The 23,743-nt window shown below is 45.6% G+C and overlaps 1 protein-coding gene across 1 annotated transcript in view; it reads right to left on the bottom strand.

Annotated features, from left to right (window-relative positions):
• Positions 1-23,743, bottom strand: part of ERBB3 (erb-b2 receptor tyrosine kinase 3) — a 90,577-nt gene that overhangs the window by 21,046 nt on the left and 45,788 nt on the right. The window contains exons 3-11 of the mRNA XM_081898510.1: positions 21,348-21,543; positions 10,089-10,214; positions 8,364-8,429; positions 7,122-7,240; positions 6,246-6,387; positions 5,289-5,402; positions 4,402-4,522; positions 3,197-3,270; positions 1-91 (exon numbers count right to left, since the gene is read on the bottom strand). Of these exons, the coding sequence (XP_081754636.1) occupies positions 1-91; positions 3,197-3,270; positions 4,402-4,522; positions 5,289-5,402; positions 6,246-6,387; positions 7,122-7,240; positions 8,364-8,429; positions 10,089-10,214; positions 21,348-21,543 (1,049 nt within the window). The remainder of the gene's footprint in view (positions 92-3,196; positions 3,271-4,401; positions 4,523-5,288; positions 5,403-6,245; positions 6,388-7,121; positions 7,241-8,363; positions 8,430-10,088; positions 10,215-21,347; positions 21,544-23,743) is intronic.

Here is a 23,743-nt window from a genome sequence, read left to right as displayed (position 1 = left end):
TTATACAAGCTGCGTCCACCTATGATTTCCAAGTTGGAGAAGACGCTGAAGTTGTGCATGTGTTTGGGCCACGACTGGATGTTCAGGTAACCTAGGATAAAGGGTGCAAGGTCAGTGATCTCTGGTGCAATTTCCCCTAAGCATTCTCCCATCACCTCCAGAGTCCTTAGCTCTCTGGTCTCTACACCACCTTCTGGGCTCAAGTGTATACAAATGCCACTATTTCCTCCAGCTTCCACATAGGCATACAGCGGATACCACTCTCAAGGAGTGCTGTACTGTACTGCTTTTTTGCAAGCTCCCCTTTCTAGCAGGACACCTGCCTATTTCTTCTTGCAGTGCACTGTGGGATCTACATTGCTCTAAGATCAATGGGTATGGTAGGCCAATTGGTGTTAAAGAAGGATAGAACATTTTTTATGTACGCTACAACAGCAGCAAGAATACTTATCGCAAAGTATTGGAAGACACAAGATTTACCCACCGTGGAAGAATGGCAGATGAAGGTTATAGACTATATGGGACTGGCAGAAATGACCGGCAGAATCCGAGACCAGGGAAAAGAGATGGCGGAAGAAGATTGGAAGAAATTTAAGGACTATCTTAAGAAACATTGCAAAATTATTGAATGTTAGAACGATGTTGATTTAGAAATTAAGGGGTTTCTAGCTGTAATGATTATGTAATTAAGACAAGAAAGATCAAAAATCAAACAGAAATTAGGGGAAGGATTTGCTGAATTGGCTTGATTAGAGATTGGAATACAGAGAGGGGAGGTATGAGGAGGTCGGGAAAGTAAGTTATATGACTATAAGGGATTGAAATTATACCTGTTATTGTATTCGTTTTGTATGTATGTTTGTCTTATTGTTTTTTCTGTTCTCTTCTTTTCTTTTCTTTGTTTTTACTCAATATAATTTCTTGAAAACTTTAATAAATATCTTTTAAAAAAAATACATTGATCTGAGAGTTCCTAGGCTGCTCCTGCCCCACCCAGGCTGGGGTCAATCACAACCTGCACTGGCTCAATCTCAGCCCAGTCCCAGGCAGGCTTGGGAAAGAATCTGAACCCAGCAGCTTCTCCCCCCCGGTGAACAAAGAGCAAGGATAGGATATCTTGGGCTTTCCCCAGCATTCCACAGTCCCTTCTCAACTCACATGCCATATTACCACTCTCTAAATTTCTATCTACTCTTCCTGCTTATATATTAAAATCACACTGGGTACCATATCAAACGTTTTATTATTTATATAGGTCTTGATTGTCAAAAACAAAAAACCCAAAAACCTCAAAGCGCTTTCCAGAAAAGAATGAACATAAGCAGGTAAAAAAAACCACCCAACTTTTAATACATTAAAAAAATAATTGAAACCAATGGTAAGCTAAAAACCAGATTAAAATGCACATCAACATTCTAGGTGTCTGGATAGGCTTGCCTAAATAAATAATGTTTTTAGCGGGCACTGCAAAGGGGACATTGAAGGCACCTGTCTGGTGTTAATAGGCAGGGAGCTCCAAAATATAAGGCTCATTCAGACTTCCATCCATGCTGCGTTTCCAGACACAGCTCCACAATTTAGAGTGCCATGTTCGAAGGCTCTTTTTATGTTTTGTTTTCTTTCAGTCCTGTGCTTTCCCTGCGAAAACCCGCTCTTTACCGCTGAATTGGAGCAAATGGGCAATCCATTTGTGTGAAGGAGAAAATGCTTTACCCCCTGCTATTGCACCCCGCAAGTCACTCTAAAATCCCTGAAATAGTATAATTGTGAAATAGGAGCAATGGATTGCCCAGGACAAAGCCTGCTTACTCTTGACCATATGCTGATGCAGTGATGGGCAAAGGGTTGTTTATTTAATGCCGTGTGTACTGCAGAGGCACAGTGAAGGGTGAATGGTAGCTAGTGAGCTAATAGGATAAGGAATATGCATAGCAATGAAGGTCATTAGCTATTTCAGAAAATTCAATGCATGTGTGTGTGCAAGCGTGTAGGATTATTCTGACCAAAACATGGAGATGTTGTGTCATGGGTGATGTGGAATGGACAACGGGGAAGTTATTAGTATGACATATGATGTTTGAAAGCTGTGTGAAACCTGCAGTCATTACAGTACCCATCACTTATGGGACTGTCCTTTATTGCGGTAAAGTTAATACAATGGTACCTCGGGTTACAGATGCTTCAGGTTACAGACTCCGCTAACCCAGAAATAGTACTTCGGGTTAAGAACTTTGCTTCAGGATGAGAACAGAAATCGCGTGGCCGCAGTGGGGCAGCAGCGGGAGGCCCCATTAGCTAAAGTGGTACCTCAGGTTAAGAACAGTTTCAGGTTAAGAACGGACCTCCGGAATGAATTAAGTTCGTAACCAGAGGTACCACTGTAAAATGGTACTGTCTTGCTTGAAAAGTGGTTGTGCTTCTTATTTAATTCCCTATCTGGGACGAACCTGAGAGGTGGTTTTAGCCACTTCCTTGACACGCCATTTGTTCCAATTCAGGGATAAAGAACAGGTTTCTCTGGATGGGGGGGGAGCACTAGGACATGGTGCTTTAAAGTGTGGAACCTGTGCCTACAAAGCACAGGGCAGAAAGCAACTGTGGATGAGCTTTAAAAGATCAATTTCTTTAAAATGTGGGACAAGTATTATATGGCACCTTGTAACAGCGCCAGCTCTGCAGACCAAAGCGGTTGAGTGGGCCTGGACAATTGCACAGGTAAACTGGTCCCAAATTTTCCGAGACTGTACATACTAATAGTAAAACTTTGAACTTGGCCCGGTAGCAAATCGGCAACTGGTGCAGGTCTCTAAGCAGAGGCGTCATGTGCTTCCAGATCAAGCACAAGAAAAGCCCAATGTAAAGCACACTGTGGTCATCTGAATATGAAATAACAAGTGTGTGAACTACTGTGGGCAAGTTTTCCTGGTCCAGGAATGGTCATAGCTGTTGTAGAAGTTTAAGCTGGTAAAGGGGTGCTTTGAACCACAGCCTACCTGGGCTTCCAGTGGCAAAGCTGGACCCAGATGCACCTGCAAAAACTCCACTTTTGTGGGGATTGCAGCCCCATCCAGGGCAGGCAATTTGACCAGTTTCTCGGACACGGGAGCCACTCACCCACAGTGATCGAAAGGGACAGAGTCCTTTTTTACAACCCACATTGCTCATGACACAGAGAGTTCCCTGCACCCCAGTTCACCTGTGATCTCTCGCACAGTCTGGAAGATGTTGAGTTTTTCTGGGTCCAGGGGAGCTATGTTGTGCCAGCGGTCTCTGCAGAACAAGAGCAGGAATGGTCAGAACTAGCGGACAACCTCAAAGTAGAACCAGCCTTTTTCTTCAAGAGCTGCTATGCATGATGACATACCAGAGGATGGTAATCCCTGCATGTTATTTACATGGCTGTGAGAACATTGTGACTGTGCTGAGATCACAAGCTGCAAGCCACAAGCCACAAAAAGAACCCCCAGCTAATCATCCTGGTTGTCAGTTAGCCCATTAAAGGAAAAGGTGCCCCAGTCAGTACCTGCCAAAGGTGGAGCCGATATGGCGTATTTAGCACCTCTGCAATAAAAGAGATGTGATGTCTACAACTAGTCTGGTGATTGGGAGTGGCCACCGGGACCAAATAGCACCAGTCCTAAAGGATCTTCAATGGCTCCCAGTATGTTTCCAAGCACAATTCAAAGTGTTGGTGCTGATCTCTAAAGCCCTAAACGGCCTCGGCCCAGTATCTCTGAAGGAGCGTCTCCACCCCCATTGCTCAGCCAGACCAGGCACAGGCAAACTCAGCCCTCCAGATGTTTTGGGACTACAACTCCCATCATCCATAGCTAACAGGATCAGTGGTCAGGGATCACCGAGTTTGCCTATGCCTGGCGCAGATACTGAGGTCCTCTCCTGGGGGGGTCTACTGCTGGTTCCCTCACTGCAAGAAGCAAAGTTACAGGGAACCAGACAGAGGGTCTTCTCGGTAGTGGCACTCTTCTTGTGGAACGCCCTGCCTTCAGATTTCAAGGAAATAAACAACTATCTGACTTTCAGAAGACATCTGAAGACAGCCCTGTTTATGGAAGTTTCTAAGGACTGATGCTTTTAGATATGTTGTAAGACACCCAGAGTGGCTGTGGGGAAACCGAGCCAGATGTGCGGGGTATAAATAATAAAATTATTATTACCACAACTATAGACCTACTAGCCCCTTAGATATGGCCTCCAAATTATACTCACAATATTTATTAAATAAAATCGAAGAATGGGATAGTACCCAATCCATTATATATGCTGAACAAGCACCAATCAGTTTGGTAGATTGAGTAGTGCTACTGCTGCACTGCTGTTACCTAGTGTCCCAACTCACAAGAAGTTATATCCTAGTGTAGAGAACAATCCGTGCATACTTACCCTACAAGACCAGTGATAAGGAAGTCCAGGTTGCCCAAGATTTTTGTGCAGTTGATAAAGCTGTCAATATTGCTAGAATCCACTGTCTGATACTTGCTTCCAATTCCAGTCCCTTCACATGCTGGAAACAAGGCAGGGGGTCAGGGTTGAATGTTTCAAAGAGGTGAAAGCTACCAGCTTAACGTCTCTCCACACAGCTCCCTAACAGGCCTCCAGAGCTAATGGAATAGGCAAAAATGACTTGGTAATTCGGATCAGTCCCAAGTTTATATATGTATTTTTAAAAAAACTTTTCAATGAGGTTGTACAGCAGGAAAAAGAAAGGGGGGAGAAATCAATAAAGTACAACTGAACAAATATAAATATCATATTATATTTCCTGTGGAATAAGCTACAGGAAGAGGGTATAAAGCCTCTTTTGTACATAGACAGAATATGTAAAAGAAAATCCTAAGAACAAGTCATGTGTCTATTCACAGAGTCTCTTCAACAGGCAGCATATGGAGCGGAGGTCTTTAAATCTTCAGAGGTGGAATTAATAAAAGTCAGAAATGGAAAACAAATACAAATCAAGCTCAATTATCACTTTACTTTTTTAATCAAGGTACCCCAAGGACTAACTGCACACACCCATTAAGGGCAAATGCCGCACGAGTATAGAATGACACCTTTGTTTCTTAAAGAAGTCCAGAAGAGAAAATCCAAGGCTTTCCCAGGCAGGTTGTCCAAGTTCTTTGAAGAAATATGCAGCTCACATGACATGTGCACAACCTTCACACTTGAAAGGTGGATATGCTCCGCAGAGAAGAAGATCTGGGAGCCTCAGTTATGCCTTCCTATTTAGTTTCCTGTTCCAGTAGCCAGAAGAAGCTATGGCTTCGTGTTACCTTTTGGGCAGAGCCCCACGCAAGGCTCACAGATCTTGCGGCCGCCTTTTTCCACTTCCATTTTGTGATTAGGGCAGGTCCGGATGCACAAGCTCTGATCCACCACAAAATTATCTGCAAAGTAATGGGAAGGAGGCAAGAGAGAACAGAGGAAAGATTAAGGAAATGTGAGCAACTAGTCACTGGAAACCCCTTAGGGATGCTTGGGGCTAAAACAGGACCTCATAAGTAACTGTGAGGAGAGAGATGGGGTGTTGGGGCTCCTAGCTTTTCACTGAAGAATCCAGTCTCCTTCCATTTTAATATGAGAAAAGGATTATTATTATTATATTATTATTATTAATTTTTATTATTATTACTAGTACTATTACTAATATTTACTAAATTTGTATGCCGCCCTTGTAGTTTTCACAGCATAAAAATACTAGATAAAAAACAGATAATACATAATACAAACAGGGGGGACGACCCCCAAAGGCTTTCAAACTTCGGGGGGGGGGGGAAACAGTGATTTCAACTACTGTGACTTCTCTCTCATTCTTGATCTGGGAACAATCAGGTTAAAATTAAAATAAAATACTCAAATTGTTAGTGTTTGGTTATATTGATATTAAACATCTTATTAGACATTATTTTATTTAGACTTCGTCATTGACACTGTCAATTTATATCTATGCTGCATCTTCCACCAGTACATCTGTGCTCAAAGTGGTTCACAAGAAAACAATGCATGGGCCAGCATAAACGCTTAAGAGGCCTTTGTACATCATGGCCCCTCAATGGAGTTCTGCCACATCTGTGGCAATTTTCCCAGATGGGTTGCAGGTGGTGGTGGTGGGAATAACGCCTAAACTGGCCCTGAAGGAAGTGGTATTCCAATCTAAAGGAACACTCATCACACACAGAGAGAGGAGACAACCACCCCCTTCTCCCCTATAGCCACAACCTAGGACTTACGGGGGCAGTTTTTGACGCATACGCCACCATACTGGTATTTGGCATCCGGGTTTGGCTCCAGTTGGAAGGTGAGCTTGTTGTAGATCAACGGAAGAGGGCAGCGTGTTTCACAGGCCCCATTGTCATTGACCTGCCGGCAGGCCTGGGGTTGAAAAAGCATGTGACAAAAAGCTGAGTAAGATCATGCCCACCCAACCCCCATCATTCAAGGCCGAAAGCTGAAACATTGAGCCAGATTCAACTAAACCAGTGCACTAGTGAAAGCCAGCACTTGGACTCTCGCTAGCGCAATGGGCTTCCACTTCTCCTCCGCCATGCCTCTCCCACGCCATCCTCAAATGTGCTCTGGAAGGGCAAGAGGACCTCCCAAAACAGCATGCAGGAAGAGGGGAGGGGAGACCGTTCCATCAGAGAAGCAGAAACGCTTGCGCTGGTGGATCAGTTGTATTAGTGCAACGCTGATTTCCACCCACTTCATACTAGATTCTTCCCCCAGTCCTGTAAACACAATAAAAACTTGGCACTAATGCCATGGAGACACCATAGGGAGCTTGGTGTGAAAGGATAACCCACATTTCCCCCAATATTCGTTAAAAACTGTGATTGCAAAGAAGATTATCATTGTAGCTGAACATGGAAAGAAGCCAAGGCAGCCCAGGAAACAAAGGCTCTGGCAAAAGCTAAAGATCAGGAGCTGAGCTCAAAAGATTGGAGGGTTGTGCTGGCAGGCAGGTTGTGGGGACAAAAGGAAAAAGGGGCAGATATGTACACTCAAAACCAAATTGTTCCCATTCTCACAATCGTCTCCCTTCCTCAACACAGACCAGTCATACAAAGCACACCCAAGGAGACCGGACACAGAGACTGCTTACGTACAAAACACTCTGTCTTCAGTGGGCCAGTGCAGCCTCCTGCACATTCGTCATGGCAGCATTCATTGGGGTTGGGGCCAAAGCAGCGCTCATTGCACTGGGGGGCACAGATGGTCTTGGTCACTATGGCAGGGGGAGAAAAATGTTGGGTGAGAAGCAGTCAATGCCATCGCCCCATCCTCCACTCTAACAGTCGGCTCCTCCCATCTTCTTCTGACCTTCCCAAGACCCTGGGAGGTGGACATAGAAAAAAAATTACCGTATTTTTCGCTCTGTAAGACGCACCTAGTTTTAGAGGAGCAGAAGGGGGGGGGGGAATCTCTCCCTCTCTGCTCAGTGCCTCTCCAGCAAAGGGAGAGCTGCTGAAGGAGCGCTGTGCAGAGGGAAAGCTGAGCAGCGCCTCTCCAGCGAAGCGAAGCCAGGAGAGCAAGAGGGATGGATCCCTCTTGCTGTCCTGGCTTCAGCGAAAGCAATGCGAAGCCTCCCACTGCGCTCAGGAGGCTTTGGGCGGCTATCCCTGAAGCACCGATCCCTCTTGCTGTTCTGGCTTCTGGGATAGCTGCGCAGCCTGCATTCACTCCATAAGACGCACACACATTTCCCCTTACTTTTTAGGAGGGGAAGTGCGTCTTATAGAGTGAAAAATACGGTGTTTAAGGTACAGTTACTACCCCTCAACACAGAAATTTCCCATAGCATGATGCATCTGCAATCCCTGACCCTATGAAGAAAAGTTGCAGCGTTTGGGACTTTTTAATAAACTACCATTCCCAGGATTCTCTGGGGGAGGCCATGACTGTAAAAGTGGTATCCAGGTGCTTTAAATGTATACCATTGTTGTCAGAGTTAAATCATCATGAAATCTGTTTACTGTGTTCTCCCTCATATGAGCATTTTCTGCCCATCTGGCCTCTTCAGTAGTAGTTCAGTTGTTAAAAGTTACGGATCACCTATTATATGCAGGCAGATTGCTTAAAGCAGGTGCTGCTATAGCTTTCGTTTCCAAATCTGGAGTCTGTCTATCACCATGCCAAGTTTAAGATGACAGAACCCACATTTAAAGCAGCCATGAGAAGAATAGAGTCCCGGTTGCTCACCCAAGGACCAAACCTGGGGTCAGGGGTTAGTCTCCTCCAACCTGCCCTCCAATACTGGCTGGGCATAGTGGGAGCTGCAGTCCAAAAACATCTGGAAGGTCCCTGGTTTGGGGGGGGGGAGACTGGGTCCCAGGCACTGTAATACTTACATTTTTGACAGTTATTAGGACCAGGACCCCAGCAGTGACCATTGCAGCTCTCATGACATGGAGAACCTATCCAGGGAGACAAAATGCAACATCAGCCATCTAAACCAGAGGTAATGAGTATGATGGGCCAATAAGCTTATAAGAATCGCATTATGTCCAAAGGCCTGCCTCACATGCGATTTGCTTAATATGCATGGAACCTGATTCAAAGTGTTTTAACCCCACTCTTTACCTGAAAGGGCTTGCAGAGCAGCTTGACACAGGCAGAGAGGAATCTGTCTTATGCAGAGTCAAACCAATTATCTGCATTGACTGGCAGTGGTCCTCCATGGTTTCTTTCTTTCTTTTGTATATATTAGTTTTTTATTTTATTATTTCCAGTTATGCAGTATATTATGAAATAGTGAGACAGCTAGAAAGATAAGGCTTCACTTAACATTCTCTAGTTTCAATTTAGAGGTCAAAAGCAGCTATTTCGAAGGAGTATAAATATATGTATTTTCCTCCCTCTATGTTTTCATACCAAGGATACACATAGCCCTACCTGGAAATGCCAGAGTTTGACCCTGGGACCTTCTGCAAGCAAACAGGTGCTCTATTTAAAGATCATTTTAGATTGGTTATGGTCTGAGCCAGTTTGGATTTATTTGATATATGTTTTCAGGAACCTCATAAGAATTAATTCTCTAGGTTGCACACACACAAAACAAAGGCTAAAAACATAACAATAAAATCGTATTGCAGTAAAGACACAATAAACTTAAAAGACAACTGGTATAAAAGCCCCAAAACAGAACGAGCGCAATAAAGATGCAGTGGTGGAGGACTTTGACTAGGAAGCATGTGAAGGAGTCACCTTGTTGAAACTAGGCAGGTTTATGTCTGGTGACGGCCCGGATGGAAGATTTCCTGGGTTCTTGCATTGCAGAAAGAAAATGGGGCACAAATGTAGCAGGGAAAAGAGAAGAGAGGAAATGGCTGCATGGGGTTGCATTGTATCCAGGGCAGCTGTCTACCAGCTCCACCTGGTACGCAGGTTGAGACCCTACCTGCCCGCAGACTGTCTAGCCAGAGTGGTGCATGCTCTAGTTATCTCCCGCTTGGACTACTGCAATGCACTCTACGTGGGGCTACCTTTGAAGGTGACCCGGAAACTACAACTAATCCAGAATGCGGCAGCTAGACTGGTGACTGGGGGCGGCCACCAAGTCCATATAACACTGGTCTTGGAAGACCTACATTGGCTTCCAGTACGTTTCCGAGCACAATTCAAAGTGTTGGTGTTGACCTTTAAAGTCCTAAACGACCTTGGCCCAGTGTACCTGAAGGAGCATCTCAACCCCCCATCGTTCTGCCCAGACACTGAGGCCAAGCGCCGAGGGCCTTCTGGCGGTTCCCTCACTGTGAGAAGCTAAGCTACAGGGAACCAGGCAGAGGGCCTTCTCGGTAGTGGCGCCCGCCCTGTGGAACACCCTCCCATCAAATGTCAAAGAGATAAACAACTACCTGACATTTAGAAGGAATCTGAAGGCAGCCCTGTTCAAGGAAGTTTTTAATGTGTGACATTTTAATGTACGTTTAATCTTTGTTGGAAGCCGCCCAGAGTGGCTGGGGAACAAATAATAAATTACTATTACTATTACTCCTGTGTAAACACAAAATATTGGCAGGCCAGACAGGGGAATACGAGTGCAAGCACACACCCTACTTTTAGCCAATACTCACACTTGTCTGCGTTCTTTTGGATCACTGTAGGGTAGCTTGGATCCCGGACGATGTCTCCCCAATTGATAGTATCCGCATGACACAACTGCTGGTTCCTCCCAATGTAGACACCCCCAGACAGGATTTCTGAAAAACAGTAAGAGGCAGCTGTGACCACTTTCCTTCTGGGAGATGTGAGACACCAAAATATCTGTGTGAGATATAGCCAGCATGCACACTGAGCACATCTAGCTTCCATATACAGTGGTACCTTGGTTCTCAAACACCTTGGTACTCAAACAATTTGGAACCCAAACACTGCAAACCAGGAAGTGTTCTGGTTTGCGAACTCTTTTCGGAAACCAAACGTGCTCTGTTTTGAGTGTTGCGCTTCCAATTTGAGTCCCACACTTCCGTTTTGAGTGTTACACTGAGGTATGACTATTTTTGCTATTTATCCTGCTTGTTTTTGCGGCTCTTTTTTGTGACTGTGTGGAACCCAGTTCAGCTACTGATTGATTGTGCTTTCATTTATGGATCAATGGTCTCGTTAGATAGTAAAAGTCATGTTAAATGGCTGTTTTAGGTTTTTTTTTTAAAAAAAGTCTGGAACGGATTAATGCATTTTGTATTACTTTCTACGGGAAAGCGTGCCTTGGTTTTGGAACACTTTGGTTTTGGAACGAACTTCTGGAATGGATTAAGTTTGAGAACCAAGGTACCACTGTACTGAAAATGAAAGCAACCTTTTTCAGAACTCTTTCCGGAACAGATTATGAACTTATGGAAGACAAGCATGTGCAGTCCCACTTCCTTTAGCTCCACAGAATCATATAAAATCTGAAATGGGCTAGGATGGACTCCCAAAGAGGTTTCCCCACTCTCTGAATTCTCTCCACTATTATGATAATTCTCTCCACTGTTATGATCACTGCCTAACTCTCATTTCTATGGTTTTGCTGAGCCGTCTCCTTTTTCCCTTCAGACCTCTTCTCCACCAACTTCTTATTTATGCATTATTCTATTTAAATATATTTATAGCCTAGCCTTTCATCACAATCAACCCAGGGCAGGGCACAACCATAACACCGAACAAATTAAAACAATACACAAATCCATTTCGATTCACAGAGGGAACAAGAACAAGATAAAAGCGTAATTAAAAAGGCAGTCTCTAAAAACAGCAAAGCAGACTTCGGTCTTCCAGCGTATGTGCTCGCTAAATTAAACAAGTTACCTTACAAAGGCCTGAGCAAATCGCTGAGTCTTGATCTGGCACTAAAAACAAAGTTGCTGTCATTACTACTTTCCCTCGAGCCATTTTTGTGGAGCGACTCATTGCCCGCACTTACAGTACAATCCTATACATGTCTATTCAGGAGTTCAGTGGGGCTTGCTCCCAGGCAAATGCCTATACAACTGTGGCCACAGTCTCCCTTGCTTCCTTGTCATCCTTCAGCAAAAGGAGTGTGTGTGTGTGTGTGTGTGTGTGTGTGTGTGTACGTGTGTGTGTGTCCCTTAACAGCAAGCTGCTTAACAAACTGAGTTCTGGAGACTTGATGAGTCCTTACCAGCAGAGGGCTGGGAGCTACCACTATGTTTTTCAGACTTCCAAAGTATTCTTCGGATATACAGTCATACCTTGGAATCCGTTCTGGAAGTCCGTTCAAATTCCAAAACGTTTGGAAACCAAAGTGCGGCTTCTGATTGGCTGCGGGAAGCTCCTGCAGCCAATCAGAAGGCGCGGAAGGCCCATTGGACGTTCGGGTTCCAAAGAACGTTCACAAAACGTTTGCAAAGCTCACTTCCAGGTTTGCGGCATTCAGGAGCCAAAACATCCGAGTACCAAGGCGTTTGGAGTCCAAGGTATGACTATATAAGCAAATAGGTATATCATCCTCCCTATAAGTGGCTGGTAGGCCATTTATACCCAAGCCAGGCTGGATATAAATACTATTTATTAAATTTGCACTTGCTGGCTGGATGAAATTGGTGCTTTCACAGTACAGTGGTACCTCTGGTTATGAACTTAATTCGTTCCGGAGGTCCATTCTTAATCTGAAACCATTCTTATCCTGAGGCGCGCTGTCGCTAATGGGGCTTCCGGTGCGCGATTTCCATTCGCATCCTGGGGCAAAGTTCTCAACCAGGAGCAGCTACTTCCGGGTTAGCGGAGTTCGTAACCCGAAGCGTTTTTAACCAGAAGCGTTCGTAACCAGAAATACCACTGTACCTCACCCTGACTTTTGTTTACTTTTTTCCAGCTCTCATCTTATGGGCCTTGGTTACCCATTTGGAGGTGTCATGTGTTAAAGGCGCTCAAGATAGTAAACATGGTTCCCCCAATATTATCCTCATAACAACGCTGTATAATAGATTGGGCTGAGATCCTAGTGAGTTTCATGGCTCAGTGAGGATCCGAACCCTGATCTCATCTCCAGTCAATGCACTACACACGCAGACCCTCTAAAGGTCCCTGTTTTCCAGGGACAGTCCTGGATTTACAGAAGCCTCCCGGTTTCTGATTTGATCCCAGAATGTCCCGCTTTTTCCTTTGAACGTTTTCATTGGAGGAACGTTGAAGGGTATGGAGTTATGCGACCCGCCGCCCCCCAAGCCATCTGAAGGCAGCCCTGTAATGTTGAATGTTTTATTATGTTTTTATGTATGTTGGAAGCCACCCAGAGTGGCTGGAACAACTGAGTCAGATGGTTGGGGTATAAATAGTACTACTACAACAACAACGGACCTCCCTGTTTTTTCATCGGAGAAATATTCAAGGGTATGCACATGGATTTTTGTAGGGGGGATATCTGACCAAATGTTTCCCAAATCAGCATTGCAATATCGCCTTTCACATTGCTCCACTGCCACAAAGCTCTTCCCTGGCCTCCTACGCCTTGTCAATTCCACAATTCTTCCCACAGCCCTTTAACAATCTACTTTAGGCTGAGACATCGACCTTCTTTTCCCTTACAAGGAACGCAGTACACGTCTGCAATTATGTATTTAAGCGCTAAATATTAGTGATGTGAAATACTTGTAGTATCCATGAAACGCTGCAGGCACTTCCATACAGCAGGGAATGTTGCCCAGGTAATTCTGAAAAGCCATGTCTCCTCCGCCAAGGGTTGTTCTGTCAGCCAACAGAAAGATCAAGCGATGGGAAAGCTGATAGATAGGTGTTGTCTTTTTTTGGTGCCACAGTAGCTGAACAACAACAACATCAACATCAACCCAACAGACTGGTTGGGGCAGGTACCTAAAACATGCAGAGGCCTGTTCTCGGCTGTCTGTCTTCCTCTTAGCTCTGCTGACATGATAGCCAAGAACTCAGATTTCACAAACAGCCACTTCCAGTGGTTACGGAAGACTTCATACTCAACCAACCAGTAGTGCTCAACTGAAGGACGTATGTCAGGGGTGGGGAACTTGTGGCCCTCCATATATTGCTGGACTCTAACATTCATCAACCCCAAGCAACATGGCCAATGGGCAGGAATGGTGGGAGTTGTAGGACAATAATATCTGGAGTGCCGTAGATTCCCCATGGCTGATATAGTAGCTCCATGCTAAAATCTAAGTTGGGGTCTCCATGCTTTTCTAATCTATGTTTGCACATGCATCTGTCTGCATTCAGATTAATATAGCCAATTTCTGAGGCAACATCCATTGGCTGTGGTCCTGTGAACAGAGAGATGAAACTGAAACTTTAAGTCCTTGCATCATCATAAATTAATTATCATTATTATTTTGAAGATTTATAGGTCACCTCACCTTTCAGGGCAAACCCAACTCAAGGCAGCTTTAATCAGAATAACATATATATGAGATATATGTTAAAAGGTAAAGGGACCCCTGACCATTAAGTCCAGTCGTGGCCGACTGGGGTTGCGGCGCTCATCTCGCTTTATTGGCTGAGGGAGCCGGCGTACAGCTTCCGGGTCATGTGGCCAGCATGACTAAGCCGCTTCTGGAGAATCAGAGCAGCACACGGAAATGTCGTTTACCTTCCCGCCGGAGCGGTACCTATTTATCTACTTGCACTTTGGAGTGCTTTCGAACTGCTGGGTTGGCAGGAGCAGGGACCGAGCAACGGGAGCTCACCCCGTCACGGGGATTCGAACCACTGACCTTCTGATCGGCAAGTCCTAGGCTCTGTGGTTTAACCCACAGCACCACCCACGTCCCTTGAGATATATGTTACCTTTTGGTAAAGCATACATATAATGGCTTGCAAATGCATACTCGCTTAGCCACTGATCAAGTCAGCATTAATGATATTGATTACTTGTTGAGTGAAGAAAGAAGGGGACGTTATCCCAGTCCCTCTGCCCTGCAAAACACCATAGGCAACCACGCTGGACATCTGCTAAGGGGATACATGGTACAGAGCCAATCCAATACAGATCTGCTTGCACTCAGTTCTGGGTACAGAGATTCTTTATCCTATAGAATGCTAGCAGGACTTGAATCAGCATGAGAAACCATGAGCACAAGATTACTGTTTTTGGTCAAATTACATTGCGAAAATTAAGGTGTGGTTCAATTCGATGACGTATTAGACTCAAGTAAATATGGTATTTTCATGTCTGGATTACCCTTGCTGTATTGGGCTGCTTTGCCTAACATAGGGTTGCCATACGTCCAAAAATTCCCAGACATATCCTCTTTTGGGGATCCTACATGCTCATCTGGGGTGGGGGAGTTTACATTTCAAAGCAAATGTCCTGGATTTGGAGTTTTTATTTTTGTTTTTTCTGCGGGAGCGGCTCTGGTTCAGGCTTGGGCTCTGGCACCCCAGGCTCTCTGGCGTGGACAGCGGAGGGGCTAGCGGGCGATTGCCAACCCTACCTAACACAGAGGGACACATGGCAGGAACATATATTCAGTTCCAAATTAAAGAGCTCACTCCACAGATAAGCAGCAAATTTATCAGCCTGAATCAGATTCACAGCATCTTTGACATGGTGATTAATCGGCTATGTTTCTGAATCTGGGAAGGAAGTATAGCATAGCCAAAAAGTAGGTCCAAACGTGGCCATCATATTGTAGCAATAGGTTCTGAAATAGCTTTCAAAGACATGCTATATAGTTTACAAGGGATGCGGGTGGCGCTGTGGTTAAACCACAGAGCCTAGGACTTGCTGATCAGAAGGTCGGCGGTTCGAATCCCCGCAACAGGGTGAGCTCCTGTTGCTCGGTCCCTGCTCCTGCCAACCTAGCAGTTCAAAAGCACATCAAAGTGCAAGTAGATAAATAGGTACCGCTCCGGTGGGAAGGTAAACGGCATTTCCGTGTGCTGCTCTGGTTGGCCAGAAGTGGCTTAGTCATGCTGGCCACATGACCTGGAAGCTGTACGCCGGCTCCCTTGGCCAATAAAGCGAGATGAGCGCTGCAACACCAGAGTTGGTCACAACTGGACCTAATGGTCAGCGGTCCCTTTACCTTTATATAGTTTACAATCTCTGAAAGTGAGCTTGTGTTCACAGAAAATACATCTGAACTGTCAGCGAAGAGCGCAAGATATGCAGTATCTTGCTGCGTAAGATACATGTGCCTTATTCTGGGCAATGGAAATGCTCTTACAGTGCACCAAATCCCTTGGGCCTTCACTGGTCTCCTATGCGATTGTCTACAGAACGGATGGAACAGCAAGGGCGGTATCAGATGCAGCACAGCTGGGTTCTCAATGCCAATGTTGAGGCATCCTGGGTGTCAAGCTCCTTGCATGCCTTTTCCAGGAACAATCCATGGCATTCCGATTGTGCACTAGAGCTAAACAAAACCTGGAGGCAACTGCTGTGCAGGCCTGCCCTTGGCCAGACACTAAGATAAGATTGCCATACAGTGGTACCTCAGGTTAAGTACTTAATTCATTCCGGAGGTCCGCTCTTAATCTCAAACTGTTCTTAACCTGAAGCACCACTTTAGCTAATGGGGCCTCCTGCTGCTGCAGGAGCATGATTTCTGTTCTCATCCTGAAGCAAAGCTCTTAACCTGAGGTATTATTTCTGGGTTAGCGGAGTCTGTAACCTGAAGTGTATGTAACCTGAGGTACCACTGTATTTCAAAACCCGGACACAAATGTTGTTGAGCTTTGGGGGGGGGGGCAAAGTTGTTGCCATATGCTCATTTTGGCCGAATTCCACCCGGACGCTCTTTCCGGCGGACGAATCCCGGCTATTTCTGGGAAATTCAGGTCGTATGGCAGCCCTAACTAAGAGGGCTGGCTTGCAAATCATAGCGAAGCAACATTACAGCACTCAGAGCTGCTCTTCCAAACCCCAACCAAGGAAAAAGAGCAAAGAAACAAACCCCCATTTACCAATTGCTAACTGTCCTTTCCTTTCTGCCCTCCTTCTCCCCAAATGCAGCTGCTTCTTGGGTGTGACGCAAGGACTATATAATAGCAATCCTGCCCAGAAATGAAGGAAAAGTTCACATCCGTAGATGAAACAGTGTGAATGGGGTCCATTTAGGAATCTAGACTCTGCTTAGCCAGGTGTCACCTGCCCAAGCCGCAAAACAGTTGACATTCCTTCTCATGCAGGATAACCCCAGGGGACTTTCATAATGCAAATTCTTTATAAAGTTTCTGGGTGAGAAACAGGACAAGCAGTCTCTCACATTTGATTTAGTTTCCCTCAAAGTTCTGCTTCCACAGTCCCCCACCCCCTTCCTCAACTAATTCCATTATCTCTACCGTAGCTGGAGTTGACCTTGAATTGGGACTCAACCCCAGGTTGTTTACAAGGCTTTTCTTTGTTGTACAACACCAGGTCTGGCCAATTAAAGGGGCAGTGTGCTAAGGGTGGCCCACAAACCTGCTTCTTTGGCAGCTAGTCAAATCCTGCGAGCTAAGTGGCTAAGTGGACCCATAAATTCTTTCTTGTAGGTTGGACTTTCACCTGCTTATCTCCAGCTCAGATTGTAAAGATGTTCTCTCCGATACAATCAGAAGTTCAGAGAGTTAAACAACGGGAGGGGCAGAGCCGCAGATTGACATTTAGGATCCATAGCTAATGACTCCTGCGAGATAAACATGTTTTCTACCCTCATCCTGAAGCCATCATTTCATTAGAGCCTCCATCAGAGACTGGCCTCACCAACATGGGAGATGCTGTGGATTGTGCTGGCTGCGTATAGGTTTTTCTGGCACCAGAGGTTCTTCTTTAAATACCCCTGCCACTCTGTATGCTTTCCTAATAATAATTAAGGTTGCCTGGAGAGCCGCATTTTAGACATTTTTTAGAAAAAAGATTCCCCAGGATTTTAGGTGATTTTATATCTACTGCTTTTTGCATTTTTACTGTTGCTACGGTAATTGCTTTTGTTTCTGATGTTTTTGATTTGTTTTATATTTGTTTTATGGTTCTCTTTTGTATACTATCTTGAAAAACTAGATTAATATTAAAAAAAAGAAGAAGTGCTTTAGAACAACTGGATTTTATGATAGAAGTAACTTCCAAGATGACACAATTCATCAGACTCCTAGATGCTTTGTCCAAATTGTTTAAGACAAAGCCTTAAACAGCTCAGGACCGCAATACTTCAAGGACCGCCACTTTCCATATGAACCTACCCAGACCCTGAGATCATCTTCTGAGGCCCTCCTTCATATGACTCCTCCTCAAGAGGTCTGGAGGGTGGCAACACCAAAACAGGCCTTCTCTGCAGTGGCTCCCCATCTGTGGAATGCTCTCCCCAGGGAAGTTCGCCAGGCCATTATACACCTTTAGGTGCCAGGCCTTTGGTTGACCTGATTGACATCCTATACCCTTTTAAAATGTGGCTGCTTGTTTTTATTTTGATTTTATATATCGGGGATAGGCAAACTCGGCCCTCCAAATGTTGTGGGACTACAAATCCCATCATTCCTGACCACTGGTCCTGTTAGCTAGGGATGATGTGAGTTGTAGTTCCAAAACATCTGGAGGGCCGAGTTTGTCTATGCCTGTTATATATCGCCATCTTTTCTGTGAACCGCCCTGAGACCTCCAGGGATATAGTGGTACAGTATATAAATTCAATAAATAATAATAATTAATCCTGTCTGGAAGCACCTAAAAGATCAGGCTGTTGTTCAGCATAGAACCAACCAATATCTGGTTTCAACCAGTGGCTGAATTTTGCTGTTGAAAGGAGAGGTAACAACCCCTAGATCAAGAATGGGATTCTGTGCACATGATTTCAAACTCCTAGACTCTTTCAGTGTCGCTCAAAAGAGATTACTAGTACGTTTACTAGTACATTGATTCAACCACAAACACTGCCTATCACACTACTGATGCAAGCCTTATGGGTCTAATTACAGTTCCTTTTTGTCTTCAGTTCCCCTTCCCAACACCACACCACGACATACAGTGAGGGCTAGCAACAGATGCCAAGACAAGTACCCAAAAGTCACAAGTAAGGGCATGTCTGCTCTGCAAATTAATCTTTTGTAATTGATTACTCTACAAACAAGTTCAGCTAATTCTATGAACTGTAGGTGAAAGTGCTACATGTTCTCTGAGGGAGAGTCATACTCTCGTTACAAAACCACGAGCACGGTTGCCAGTTTCGGGTGGGATTCAATCACACGCTGGCAAATGCAAGTTGTGCAATTAAGTCGATCAGTGCTCTTGCGCAGAAAACCCGTGATAAGCAAAATGAAGAGGAAATACGACAGAAAGAGTGGGATAACCATGGCTGGACAAAACACTGTCAAGCCAGCCTGCTCACAAACTTTGTGCAAACATACCAGGATGACTGCTGACACCGTAAATTTAAAACGCTCTTATACGACTTTTAACAACCATGGGATGCAGATGGCGCTGTGGGTTAAACCACAGAACCTAGGGCTTGCTGATCAGAAGGCTGGTGGTTCGAATCCCCATGACGGGGTGAGCTCCCTGCCAACCTAGCAGTTAAAAAGCACAAAGTGCAAGTAGATAAATAGGTACTGCTCTGGCAGGAAGGTAAACGACATTTCCGTGTGCTGCTCTGGTTCACTAGAAGTGGCTTAGTCATGCTGGCTACATGACCCGGAAGCTGTACACCAGCTCCCTTGGCCAATAAAGCGAGATGAGTACCGCAACCCCAGAGTGGTCCGCGATTGGACCTAATGGTCAGGGGTCCCTTTACCTTTATACCACTTTTAACAACCATGGCTTCCCTCAAAGAAACCTGGAGACTGTAGTTTGCTACGGGTTATGACTCTGCAGACCTACAATTCCCTTAACAAACTACAGTCTCCAGGTATCTCATGCCTATTGGAAAGAGTACTTTAAAGGGACATTAGTTAACATTTCAAAACCAGCTGCTGGATGGGTAGGTGCCCATGTATTTTTCTTGAAACAAACATTTAGACTGAGATTGTGTTCTGCACAAGGACAGAGTCCAGGCATAGCGTGCGATTGCCTGAGCCAATGGTGTAAGATCTTGAGCTGTGGAATGTACTTTCCTCCTCAGTGGGGAAGGTAAAAGGTGACAGATGCTGAAATCATTTACCCACTGAGCAATCATGCTCCACCCAGTGCCCCACATACGCCCTAGCCTTGCCTGCAGGGAGCAACCGTGGGGCAATGTCTGCCCCATATACTTTTTTACTGGGTGCCTGAAGCAGCTTATAATTGCAAAGGAAACCAAGCATTCCATTTCCTCCCATCCACTGCAAAGTGTGAATGGCAATCTGGAAAAGGCTACTTAAACTAGGGTGCCCATGGCCCCAATCCCCAGTAGAAAGAGCCACATAGTGGCTACTAAGCAGGGAGGGAAGGGCACTTTCCACATTATAAAAAAGCACTCTGTTTTCAGGATTGCTTCAAGCTGTTGAGGGAAATAACCGAAGCTTAGATGCCCAGATGTGGATTCTTCAAGGCACATAGAAACTGTGCCAAATCTCAAATCAATTGTTGCCTCCCAGCAAGTGTACCACAACACACACACACACACGGCAAGGTGCTCAACCCTACCTAAAAGTCATACTCTCCTATCTGATCATCCTTCTCTTCAGATCCCGGTTGCAGTAGTTGTAATTATTCACTGCTGAACTTAAGCACCCTACACATGCTGAAAGGGATCTCTCTTTGCTATTACTGCATATAAAAGGTAAAGGGTAAAGGGACTCCTGACTATTAGGTCCAATCGTAGCCGATTCTGGGGTTGCGGCACTCATCTCGCTTTATTGGCCGAGGGAGCCAGTGTACAGCTTCCGGGTCAAGAGCCAGCATAACTAAGCCACTTCTGGCGAACCAGAGCAGTGCACGGAAATGCCATTTACCTTCCCAGTGGAGCGGTACCTATTTATCTACTTGCACTTTGACATGCTTTCGAACTGCTAAGTTGGGAGGAGCAGGGACCGGGCAACGGAAGCTCACCCCATTGTGGGGATTCGAACTGCCGACCTTCTGATCGGCAAATCCTAGGCTCTGTGGTTTAACTCACACCGCCACCCGCGTCCCTTTTACTGCATATACTCAAGGCCAAACCCTGGCACTGAGTAAGATGTCTTTGAATGCACTACTGGGGAGAGAGATGTGTGGCATGCAGTAGTGTAGCATGGTTTGCCAGTGTCCAGCGTGGAGCAAGTGTTGCGCCCTCCTGGCGGACTGGGCAGCTGGGGTGGGGGCTCACGTGGAGCCTGTGTGTGGTGTGTGTGTGTGTGTGTGTGTGTATGTGTGTGTGTGAATGAAGCCCAGCTCCAATACGCTCCTCTCCTGCTGCCTCAATCTGCCTGCCCACCAGACCAACCTGCCTGCCATCACACCTCAGCCGCCAGGGCTCCATGCCTGTCATGGGGACACCTGATTGCACCCCCTCAAAAATGTGCACCCGGGCAATGGCCCCCTACCCCCACCCACCCACGCTACACCTCTGGTGGCAGGAAGAAGTGGAGAGAAGCTGTGGCACAGCTAGTCTTGGGCAGGGGGCAGGGATAGAAAAGTACACTCAGATGCTCAAGTGTTTAAGGAGGGGAACTGGTGGCCTTCCACATGCTGCTAGACTACAACTTCTATTCATGAGCATTTGTCATTCTGGCTGATGCCAGTTGGATGTAGGAGTCTAGGAACCTTGGGAGGGGGTGTGGGTTCCATTGCTCCTGGCTTAAGACATTCCCTGGCAGAGGAGAGCAAAGAACCTTCAAATTATATTGGTACTTTCTGGTCCAGGGACTGTTTTCATCAGGGCCATGGAATGCTACAATCTGCTCACTAACCTCCACAAAGACAGAAAAGGAGTCAGTAAGTAGCAGTGCAGAATCCCTGGCTGCGTAGCACAAGCCTCAAGGCTCACCTGTGAGTTGATTGAAGCCCAACTGCTGTAGGCCATGTGTGGCATTTTTTCCATAGTTGAGGAGGATGTAGAGGGCATACTTGTCACCAGAGTCGTCATAGTGCTGCATCCCTCGTATTATGCGCAGGTTCTGCAGCGGCAGATAGGTGAAGATGTTCATGGCGATCAGAACGTAGCCAGTCACCTCTCGGATAGCCTGGGGAACGTCAGAGGGAAATTTGAAGGGCACCATAACACCCACCCATTCGTCATCGAATCACACAGCTAGCAATTTTGCTAACAGGTCGCGCCACCACTCAAAACAGCCTACGTATTGGGACAGCAGAGCATGATGGGAGATGGTGACCTCTGCTCCTTCCCTGTCATTGGTCTGCCCCAGTCTCTTCTTCGTTTAATACCATTTGTAATGGCAGTGATTGAAAAGGAGGAACCAAAGGGGAGATTCACATAAACCCCTCCATGCATTGCCAGAATGTGTGGGGTGGGCGAGTGTCACATGACCTCGTGGCCAAGCCTTGCCCATTGCCAATGTACCATTTGGATGTACCATTTGGATGTACATTTCCAAAATATAAGGTAAAAAACAAATACAGTGGTACCTCTGGTTGCAAATGGGATCTGTTCTGGAGGCATGTTCGCAACATGAGCAGAACGCAACCCATGTGTGCACGTCTGTGCATGCATAGGTCACGATTCGCCGCTTCTCAGCATGCGCGAGCGACGAGACCCGGAAGTAACCCTTTCTGGTACTTCTGGGTCGCTGTGGGATGCAACCTGAAAAGACGTAACCTGAACCGAACGTAACAAGAGGTATGACTGTAAAATAAAACCTACGTACAGCAACAGTGTTTTGTGTTGTGTAGGCTCCTATGATGTAAGTAATGGGCCCGGTCTGCTAGCCTGCTCCCTAAAATATCACTGGTTTGCTCATTTTTATATATAGGGCGCTTACATTCTGCATGTGCAAATGGCTTTAGGTCCATAAATGTGCAAATGGCTATTAGGTCCATAAATTACCATATAGCATATATTCAACACAAAAAACAGTGACAATTTGTTGTTGACAAAGGACAGCTAGACATATAAAGGGCCCCATTACCTTCAGTAGCTTAGGGCCTCATCAAACCTAAATCCAGCCCTGGAAACAAGTCTATGTCCAATACAGATATGCACGGGTAGAGCTTCTCCAAGTGAGAGGGACCCCAATTGCTTTCCAATATCCACTGTGCTGGATGTCACAGGAGCAGGGTGGCAGAAGTGGATGTGGCTACCTTTCGCAGTGGCAGTGGACAGGGCTAGCCCATGCAACTGTGCTGGGGCAAAGCTACATCAATGGTTCCCTTCCAGATGTTATATCAACATGTGAAGGGGGTTGTGTAAATCTGCCACCCCCAAAGTTTTCCAAAACTGGTTGTATGAGCGATGCAATTTTGCAGTAATCCGAGGATCAGAAAGCTAGAGCAGAGGAGCCGTTTGATATTGTTTCAAGAGTGAAACTAAATGGTCTGGCAACAGACCTGCGAATTCAGGAGTTGCAGAGTTCAAACAGAATTCCTTTATTGCACACCCCAAACTCTTGTTTGAATTACTTATCAAGTTTGCAGCTGCAACCATCGCCATGTTTCATTTTCCCTTTCTCTTTTGTTGGATCATACTTGCAACGAGACACCTTCCTCATCTCCATGTTTCAGACACTAGAGCAGAAATAATTTCTCTTGAGTTTCAGCCTCTGTGTGTGTGTGTCACAGGATAATATTTTCTCCCCTCTGAGCTGAGGGGGGAAAGTTATATCATCTAGACTTACCAAGATGCCCAACTATAATGATGCCCATTTCCCCGAAGGATTTTACATCCCCAAGGATGTAAGTGATTCTGCAGCAAGTCAGATTACGGCTACTTTGCATTAGAAAGGTCAAGGCAGAGGCCTGCTGGTTACCTACAATCTTTTTAGGCAAGATGTTCTTAGTTTTTCTATAGGGATCACAAAGCATTAGAGCTTGTGAAATCCCCCGAGACTATGATATCATCATCTTTGCTGGGGAACTGTTGTCTTGTGTTAGTGACTGCCTTTGGTGGCCACCCACGTAAGGTACGTTTCATACTCTCTCAAATTAAATGAAGGGGGTGGGGAAGGCTCTTTCCCTGTGGGGGAGTGCATTAGTCAGGGAAAGGACCACTGTGACTTCAGACAACACTCAATAGGCCAGTTGTTGTCAACAGCTCACCCTGCCACTGGAAGCAGGAAAGTTAATTCCTGCAATGATGAGTTGGCCCCATTTGCACAATCACATTATGAAGAATCTTTCCCACTCACCATGCTGTGGTTTCCCACATACCACAGGCCGGCTCAATCTAGATTAACATATTATATGGCTGTTCAGATTGAACGCTGGATA

This window comes from Podarcis melisellensis, assembly GCF_964234715.1.
Source record: "Podarcis melisellensis genome assembly, chromosome: 2".
Classification (NCBI taxonomy): Eukaryota; Metazoa; Chordata; class Lepidosauria; order Squamata; family Lacertidae; genus Podarcis; species Podarcis melisellensis.
The sequence above is the reverse complement of the archived record's forward strand: the minus strand, read 5'-3'. Positions and strand labels throughout refer to the sequence as shown.